We start from the raw sequence: 8,288 nt of genomic DNA, 5'->3' as shown, positions 1-8,288 counted from the left end.
GGTGAGCTGCTGTAGCCCCATCCTCCCTGCGGGGGGGGGGGGACAGAGCCCAGCTCCCAGGTCCTCTTCCTCCCCAGCAAGCAGAGCGGAGGTGGGGGGGGGTCCAGTTAAGTGAAATAATTTATATAATTAGAAGACATTTTTCATACAAAACCCCAGCCTCAGCCCCCCCCCAGAGACAGTGAGGGCAGAGGGGGGGGCAGGCTGGAAAAAATTACAAAGCACACGCTGGAGAAGGGCGGTGCAGCCCCCTCTCCCCTGTCCCGCTGTACACAGGGCGCCCAGCAGGGCCGGGGCACCGGCCTCCCAGCCCGGCCCTAGCGGTCGGGGCGCTGCACGCAGAACACTTTGGCTTGGTGGTCGCCGGAGGTCGTCACCACGATGGAGGCATCCCTGGTGGGGGAGACGGGGCTCAGAGGCGGGGGCTGGGGGCTTTTGGTCCCTCAGCTCCGACTGCCTGCAGTAGCCCTGGACCCTCCTGTCTCAGAGCAGGCCCCCCCGGCACTCAAACTCCCGGGGGTTCCCAAAGGCTGGGGAGAGGTCCCTGTACACCCCCCCCCCCAGCCTCAAGGAAAAAGGGGGCCTGGGGGCTCCCCGCTCACTTGTTGATGGCAAAGTCGAGGATTTCGGCAGCGTGCCCCCGGTACTCGCTGATCATCTTCCCCGAGCGGGCGTCCCAGAGCCGCACGGCCCCGTCCAGGCTGCAGGTGTACACCACGGCCGAGCTCTCCTCCCACAGCAGCTGCACGATCCCTGACTGGGGCACAGGGGCAGGGCGGCAGCACGGTCAGCACCAGGAACACCAGGCCCGGTTCCCCCAGCCCCACGGCAGAGAGGAGACGGGGCCCCCGTGGCCAAGCTCTGTGGCACATCCCCTGTGCGGGCACAGCAGCTGCCTCAGGGGAAACCCAAGGGCTGAGGGAGAAGCACAAAGTAGGAACTAGCCCCAGGCCAGCCAGGAAAGCCCCTGGGCTCTAAGGGAGGCTTCGTGAGGTTTCCAGAGCTCTCAGCTGGGCTCGGACCCCCTCAGGCCAGGAGAAAGGGTGTAGGGCAGTACCTCATGTTGGCATTTGTGCCTCAAGGTCTGCGTAGAAAGGTCGTAGATAGCCAGCGTGCCGTCCAGGTAGCCCACAGCGGCCAGCGGCATCCTGCAGAGAGGGGAACAGGCGTTACGGGGAGCCGGAGGAGGCAGGGAAGGAAGCGTGTGAAGGCACCGCAGAGCACCGAGGTGATGAGGGACGACCTGCCGGCCAGGGCTGGAACTGAAACACCCCGATAAGGATCCAAGAGCCAGTGCCCAGCCCGAGGTCCCCAGCAGGGAAGACAAGGTCCTGGTAGGAGAGGTCCCCAGCAGCCGTGCCCGCAGGACGCCCCCCGTCCCAGCGCCACGCCGCGTGCCCCCCACTCACACGTTGCAGAAGCCCAGCGACTCCACCGAGTTGGACTCGGCCTCCTCGCCCTCGCCGGCAGGGGCCTTGGGGGCCGCGCTCTCCATCTTGAACACGCACACCACCTGGGGGGGGGGGGGGAGAGCCCGTGAGCCCCCCGGCAGCCTCCAGTCCCCCCAGCAGCTGGGAGGCGGTGGTTGCGCTGGCCAGGCGCGCCTCCTGCTGGCCACCGGTGGCCACCGCAGGCTGCTCTCGGCTGGCGGAGGCCCCCACGCGGGGACACCCACCCCACGGGTGGCCGCGGACTCACCTTGCCCGTGGCAGAGTTGACCAGCTTGGCGTGACAGTCGACGGAGCCCGTCAGGATCAAACTGCCGTCCTGGTTGCTGGCCACGCACGTCAAGGGGTCCTGGTGGCCATCCTGGCCTGTGGGGGCGAGCAGGAGAGGCGTGAGCTCCGCTTTGCGCGCCCTGAAACCCACCGCGCCTCCCCCTGCAGCCTCAGCAGCAGCTCTGCTGGCGGCCCCGTGGCAAGGGCCAGCACCGCGGGGAGGGGGCAATTCAGCGGGGAAGCCGCCGGGCTCAGCGGGTGCTGCCTCTTCACCACGACAGAGCTCAGAGCCCGCCGGCAGCCCTTCCCCAGTCAGCGCGCGCGGCAGGCGATCAGCTTCTTCCCTACCTTTCAGCACGTGCAGCGAGGTTCCCTGCTTCAGATCCCAGATGCGCATGGTGCCGTCCTCGTACCCCACCACGGCTCGTTTCCCTAGGCCAGCCAGACCCAGGGCACTGAGCCAGAGCTTCCCGCACCCCTCGCTTCCCGACAGCGCAGGCCGCGCGCCCTGGGGCGCCCCAGCTCCAGGAAGAACAAGGTGGCAGCAGTGCCAACAGGGTCCCGTGGCCAGAGCCGGTGACATTCCCCTTCCCCGGAGGGCCCCCCCCGTGCCTCACCGTCAGGCAGGATCCTGCCACACGTGGCCGGGCACGCGGGGCCCTGGAAGGTTTTGCAGTCTCCGCTGGGGATCTTCCACATCCAGGAGTTGCCGTCGGCCGTGCCCGCCAGGAGGACGTGGGCTTGGGGGTGCCACTCCATCCACTGCGCGGAGAGGGGGGCAGGCAGCGTCACGGGGCGGCGTCCCCCAGGAGGAGGGGAAGCAGCGCCGCGTCCCGCCGCCAGCCTGAGCTCGCCGCAGGAGCTGGGGTTCAGCCGCTCACCTCCAGGTCCCCCACCTCGAAGGACCACACTTCCTCCTTGGCGTCCACCCGCCACACTTTGATAAGCCCGGACATGTCGCCCGTGGCCACGAACACGGAGTCGTGGCTGAAGCCAGCGCAGGTGACCGAGTCCTTGTGTCCTAGAGGCGGCAGGGAGCAGAGGCTGCTCGGTTAGCAAGCAGCAGCTACAGAAGACGATCGGGAGCTCAGCTCCAGCAGAGCCTCAGCTGGGGACGAGCGCGTCCAGCGAGACGGGGCCGGGAGGGGGACGCGGCCGTTCATGTGGGCAGCCCCGAGCGGGGTGTGGGGGGGGGGGGCCCGGCCCGAGCTCCTCACCTGAGCACTCGAACAGGAGCTCTCCGTCGCTCAGGCGCCACACGAAGGCCTTGTCGTCCTCCCCGCCCGTCACCGCCAGCGTGTTGGTCTTGGGGTCGAGGCTCACGCAGAAGACAGAAGCTTCGCAGCAGGGCAGAGGGAGGCCGCTCAGGGGCTGCTCGCCTCCCCCCCCCCCCGCCAAGAACCACCCGAACCCCACGCAGTGCTGGGAGGGCCGGGGGAGGTCAGGCTGGCGGCGACCCCCCCCCCGCACCTCCTTGCTGTAGGGAAAGCCAGGAGGAGGCCCCGAGGCGCAGCGCTCCCCGGCAGCCGCCCCGTCGGGCCCCGCAGCTGCCCGCGGCCCCCGCTCACCCGAGTGCAGCGCGAACGTGACCTCGCTGTCGTCCTGCGCCTCCATGCCGCCCTCCACCCCCTCGTCGTCCTCCGTCTCCCACGCCTCGCCGTCGGGCTCCTCCTCCGGCCCCTCGTCCTCGAAGTCCACGTCCTCCATCTCGTCGGCCAGGTCATCTGCGGGCAGCGGGGCTCAGCGCGCGGCGCGGCGCGGCCGGGAACCTGCCCGCGGGGACGGGGGGATGGGGGGGGGGGGGCACCGGGGACGGGGGAGGCGCCGGTGGCGGGGACGGGGGGGTACGGGGGGTACGGGGGCGATGGGGGGGACCGGGGGGGGACCGGGGGGGGACCGGGGGGTACGGGGGGTACGGGGGCGATGGGGGGGACCGGGGGGGGACGGGGGGGACCGGGGGGAGACCGGGGGGGGACCGGGGGGCCGGTCCCGAGGCCCCGCGGGCGGTGCGGGCCCCGGTGGGGGTGGCGGCGGTGCCGGTGCCGGTGCCCCCCGGGGAGGCCGGTCCCGCGGCGGCGCGCCCCGTCTCACCCGGCCCGGGCGGGCCCAGCTCCACCACCTCGATGATCTCCTCGTCGCCGTGGAAGCCCAGCGCCCCCGGCCCCTCGGCGGGCTCCATGCCGGCTCTGCCCGCTTCCGCCCCGCCCCGCCGCCCGCTTCCGCCGCTCGGCCCCCAATCGCGGCCCGCCTTCCTCGCCCGCGCCCCGCCCCTTCCCGTCGGCGCGGGGCGCGCTGGGAGTTGTAGTCCCCCCCCCTCCCCCGGCGGAGCCGCCCGCGGGCCGTCCCCGCGCCGCGCACTGCGGCTCCCGGCGTGCAGCGGGGCCGAGGTGAGCCCGGCCCAGCCCAGCATGGCGGCGGCGCTCGGCGGCCTGCGCGGTAACGGCGGGCAGGGGACGGGCGGGGGCGGGCGGGGCCGGCGGCCTCGGCGCTCCGGGGTCCCGCGGGGCGCGATCGTGGCCGGCGCGGGGCGGGGAGGCCCCCCGGGGAAGCGAGGCCACGCCCCCTTTTAGGGCTTGGCCACGCCCCTTCCGTAGACCACGCCCCTTAGCCTTGGCCACGCCCCCGGTCATCGGCCACCACGCCCCCTTTGGGTTGGTTGGACGCGCCCACCTGGGTGGCCACGCCCCCTTCTGGCTTGGCCACGCCCCCTCAGGCTTGGCCACGCCCCCGCCCCCCGGTGCAGGGCTGGGGTCGGGCACCGGGACCGATGGGGGGGGGGGGGGCCGCCCCCCCCCGTCCCGTGCCCCCCCCCCCCTCCGACCGACCCCCCCCTCCCCCCCCATGTCCCCGCAGGGCTCCTGGCAGCGCCCGGCCGGGGGGCGCGGGGGTGGCCGCCCCCTCCCCTGGCACGGCTCCCGCGGCGGGGCTGCCACCGGCCCCCCCCGGGCCCCCCCCCGGGCCCCCCCCCGGGCCGGCTGCCCGAGGGCGTGGAGTACATCCCGACGCGGAAGAAGGGCAAGAACCCCATGAAGCCGGTGGGGGTGGCATGGTGAGTTGTTGTTGGGGGGGGGGGGGGTCGCGGTGTGCCCCCCCCCCCAAGGTCCCCACGCGCTGCCCTGCCCGCCCCGCAGGGCCCTGGGGCTGCCGTGCGGCATCGTCCTCTTCCTGCTGGTCAAGCGGGAGGTGGGCAGGAACCGCCTGGAGCAGCTCCGGATCCGCCAGAAGATGCTGAGGGCCAACGAGGGCGCCTACGAGACGGAGCGCTACCGCCGCGCCTAGCCGGGACCCCCCCAGCAGCCCCGACCCCGAAAGGACGGAGGAGGTGGGGGGGGGGGGGGGGGCGCCACGGGGCTCCGGGACCCCCACCCCCCCCCACCTCCGCAGCACCCAGGAACCACGCCGGGGCCGCGTGGAAAATTAAAGTGGTTTTTATTCGGCAAGAGTAACGCCGCTCGCCCTCACGGGCCCGCCGGGGCCTCCCACCCCTGGGTGTCCCCCCCCCCCGCCCCGAGGCGCATCAGGGCCCGGGGGGGGCCGGGGGGGGTGGGCGGCCACGTTAAGGCACTGAGTGAGTGAAGCCGGGGGGCGGCCAGAGCCCGGCGCCCTGCTGCCCACTGCCCCCCCCCCGGCAGCCGTTAACCCCCCCCCCAGGGCTTTGGGGCCGGGGGAGCCCTTCCCTCGAGGCAGCCTTGGGGCGGGGGTCCCGGAGCGTTCTGGGGGCGCTGGGCCCAGGCGGAGCCGTAGCTGGCTTCAGAGCTTATTTACAAGCGGAGGTGAGCCCCCCCCCCCCGCCCCCCGCGCCGGGAGCCGGCCTCGATTTGCGCCCCCCCCCCTCCCTCCACCCCGGGAACCAGCGGCACCCCCTGCCCAGTTGGGAACTGGGGGGGGGGGGGGGAGGGGTCCGCACCGCCCAAACTGGGGGCACTGGGTGCTGGTGGCTCGGGGAGGGGGGCTGGCAGAGAGAGGAGCAGTTCGCCCGGGGGGGGGGGAGGGGGAGGGGGCAAGCAAGAAGCGTTTGGGGGCGGGGGGGGGGGGGTTGTTAGGAAAGGGGTCCCGGGGCGGGGGCTTAGTCCCGGCCCACGATCTGCAGGAGGAAGGTGAAGATGTAGATGATGTCGGTGTAGATGGTGAGGGCGCCGTAGATGTACTCCTCGGGGCTCAGCGTGTTCTTCCTGTTCCCCAGCACCAGCTGCGTGTCGTAGGCCAGGAACTGGGGACGGGGGGGGGGGGGTCAGGCAGGGGTGCTGGGGGGGGGGGCTTCACAGCCCCCCCCCCCCCCCCCAGAGCGGGTGCTCGCCGCCGCCGTGGAGGGCGAACGTCAGCTCACCAGGGTGAAGGCGATGGCCCCGATGGCCGCGTACAGCATGTGGAGCCAGGGGACCTGCGCGGGGGCACGGGGACGGTGAGCGTGGGGAGGTGGGAAGGCTGGGCTGGGGGGGGGGGGGGGGGGGGAGGGTCGCACGGCAACCCCGCAGCCCCCCCCCCCCCGACTCACGTATTTGAAGGAGAGGACGATGGCGGTGACGAATCCCCGTGACCATGACCACGATGCCCAGCACGCAGAAGAGCCCCGGGCACGAGGTGAAGTCAACCTGGGGGGGGGGGGGGGGGGGGGAAAGGTGTCACCGGGGTGTCCCACCGCGTCCCCGGCCCCCCCCCCCCCGGGGAGCGTGGGCCCCCCCCCCCCCCCCACCTTGGTCTGGAAGCAGAAGAGGGTGACGACGATGGCCACGATGGCGGTGATGAGCATGGCGATGAGGACAGCGTTGGTCCGGTACGTGCTGCGGGCACAGGGGGACACCGCGGTCACCCCGGGATCGGCCAGGGAAGGGGTGTGTGTCCCCCCCCCCCCCTCCACCCGGGGGGGGGACACCGGCACCCCCCCCCCCCCAAAAACCCCGGCGAGTACCTGGCGATGGTCCCCGTCATGAACCCCATGGCCAGCGTCTGCGGGACACAAGGATGGGTTCAGCAACGACAAACGGGGGGCACGGGGACCGCCGGCCCGCTGCACCCCCGCGGGCAGGGACCGTCCCCGCTCTGCCCCCCCCCCCACCCCCCCCCAGCCCCTCGTCCCGGGGGGCGCCGCCAGCCCCCCACTCACGAAGATGCTCAGCAGGATGATGTTCCACGGGAAGCGCCTCCTGGGGACGAGAACGGGTCGGGGGGGGGGGGGGGGCGGTGGCGGTGAGCCCCCTGCCGGCACCCCCGTCCCCACAAGCCCCCCCCCCCGTCCCCACAAGCCCCCCACGTGCCCCGCGTCCCCGTCCCATCTCCCGCGGGGTCCCCGCAGCCTCGCTCGTGGGGCTGGCCCCAAACCCACACCGGGATCCGTGCCCCGTCCCTAAATACCCAGAGGCCCCCCCCCCCCCCCAGCCCCAAGCTCTCTCCCCTTTTTTTGGGGTCCCCAGCGCTCACCGGGGCCCCTGGCAGCAGGCCAGCACCAGGTAGGTCACCAGGAAGACGGCGCTGGGGGGGGGGGAGAAGGAGAGGGGTCGAGCTCAGCGCCCCCCCCACCCCCCACCCCGTGGTGGCGGTGGGGGGGTGGGGGTGGGGGGGCCCCCCGTGGCCCTCGGGGACCCCATACTCACTATGAGGCGTAGTAGACGGCGACGTTCCTCTGGACGAAGGAGCGCACGGGCGAGCTGCGGGGGGGGGGGGGGGGGGGGGGGCAGGGACGAGCGTTAAGTGGCGTGTGCCCCCCCCCACCCCCCCCCCCCGGTGTGGCTTCAACCCCCCCCCTCGCCCCGCCCCGCTCACACGAAGGTGAACACGGCGATGATCCCCACCGTCACCAGCAGCTGCACCGAGATGATGGCGTAGACCTGCGGGAGATGGCGGCGGGGGGGGGGGGGGGGCGTGGGTCAGCACCTGTGTCCCCCCCCAAAAAAAAAAAAACAAAGCGGGCAGGGGGTGGCACCGTGCCCCCGGCCCCCGTACTTGCCTTGCGGATGAAGGTGTGCCGGACCTTCTTGTCGTCCCAGTCGGCCGCCTGGAAGGGGGAGCCGGCCCCCATGCCTTCCCCTCCATAGCCGTCACCTGCCGCGGGGGGGGGAGGGGGGGGGGGACACACACCTCGGTGACACCCCGTCTGACAGCAGGGCAGCACCAGGATGAGCCACACCAGGTCTTCCCCCCCCCCCCCCCCCCCCCCGCGGGACACCCCCCTTCCCGGGACAGCACCTCAGGGCGCTCAGAGCCCATGGGAGACCCCCAGCACCAATACACCCCCCCCCCAGTAATCCGCACCCCCCCCCCCAGCCCAAAACAGGGCTTCCCCCCGCTTACCGAACCGCACGGGCATGGCCATTCCCCGGCTGGGGGTACCCCCCCGGCGCCGCGTAGCCCCCCGGCTGCGGGTACCCCCCCGGCGCCGGATAGCCCCCCGGCTGCGGGTACCCCCCGCCGTAGTGGGGGGGCTGGGGGTAGGCCCCCGGGGGCGGGGGGTACAGGGGGTTCTTGTCGTCGTACGGGGGGGGCGCGTTGGGCTGCGCCATGCCGGCTCCGGGTTCTCCTTGCGGGCGCCTGGGGGGGGGGAAAAATGGGGACGTCACCCCGCTGGGCGGCCCG

At 73.4% G+C, this 8,288-nt stretch overlaps 3 protein-coding genes across 3 annotated transcripts; 1 reads left to right on the top strand and 2 right to left on the bottom strand.

Moving 5' to 3' along the window:
• Positions 1-102: 102 nt before the first annotated feature.
• Positions 103-3,947, bottom strand: AAMP (angio associated migratory cell protein). The gene is made up of 11 exons (XM_035537000.2): positions 3,810-3,947; positions 3,287-3,442; positions 2,936-3,055; positions 2,600-2,739; positions 2,336-2,480; positions 2,067-2,150; positions 1,699-1,814; positions 1,410-1,513; positions 1,058-1,148; positions 603-757; positions 103-393 (listed from the first exon to the last, which is right to left on the bottom strand). Exons 1-11 carry the CDS (start codon positions 3,895-3,897, stop codon positions 318-320), a joined length of 1,275 nt encoding a protein of 424 aa, XP_035392893.1. The 5' UTR covers positions 3,898-3,947; the 3' UTR covers positions 103-317.
• Positions 3,948-4,126: 179 nt separating this feature from the next.
• Positions 4,127-5,019, top strand: PNKD (PNKD metallo-beta-lactamase domain containing). The gene is made up of 3 exons (XM_035569145.1): positions 4,127-4,154; positions 4,572-4,767; positions 4,850-5,019. The coding sequence occupies exons 1-3, from the start codon at positions 4,127-4,129 to the stop codon at positions 4,995-4,997; spliced, it is 372 nt and encodes a 123-aa protein (XP_035425038.1). The 3' UTR covers positions 4,998-5,019.
• A 759-nt stretch (positions 5,020-5,778) lies between these two features.
• On the bottom strand, positions 5,779-8,215 carry TMBIM1 (transmembrane BAX inhibitor motif containing 1). The gene is given in 13 exon segments (XM_035572049.2): positions 5,779-5,928; positions 6,046-6,099; positions 6,214-6,243; positions 6,245-6,310; positions 6,412-6,499; positions 6,628-6,665; positions 6,823-6,862; positions 7,137-7,187; positions 7,310-7,363; positions 7,479-7,543; positions 7,663-7,757; positions 8,007-8,031; positions 8,033-8,215. Coding segments are annotated over 13 exon segments (933 nt in total). The 3' UTR covers positions 5,779-5,784.
• Positions 8,216-8,288: the final 73 nt, after the last annotated feature.

The sequence above is a fragment of the Cygnus atratus genome, chromosome 6 (assembly GCF_013377495.2).
Source record: "Cygnus atratus isolate AKBS03 ecotype Queensland, Australia chromosome 6, CAtr_DNAZoo_HiC_assembly, whole genome shotgun sequence".
In the NCBI taxonomy this organism is placed as follows: Eukaryota; Metazoa; Chordata; class Aves; order Anseriformes; family Anatidae; genus Cygnus; species Cygnus atratus.
The sequence above is the reverse complement of the archived record's forward strand: the minus strand, read 5'-3'. Positions and strand labels throughout refer to the sequence as shown.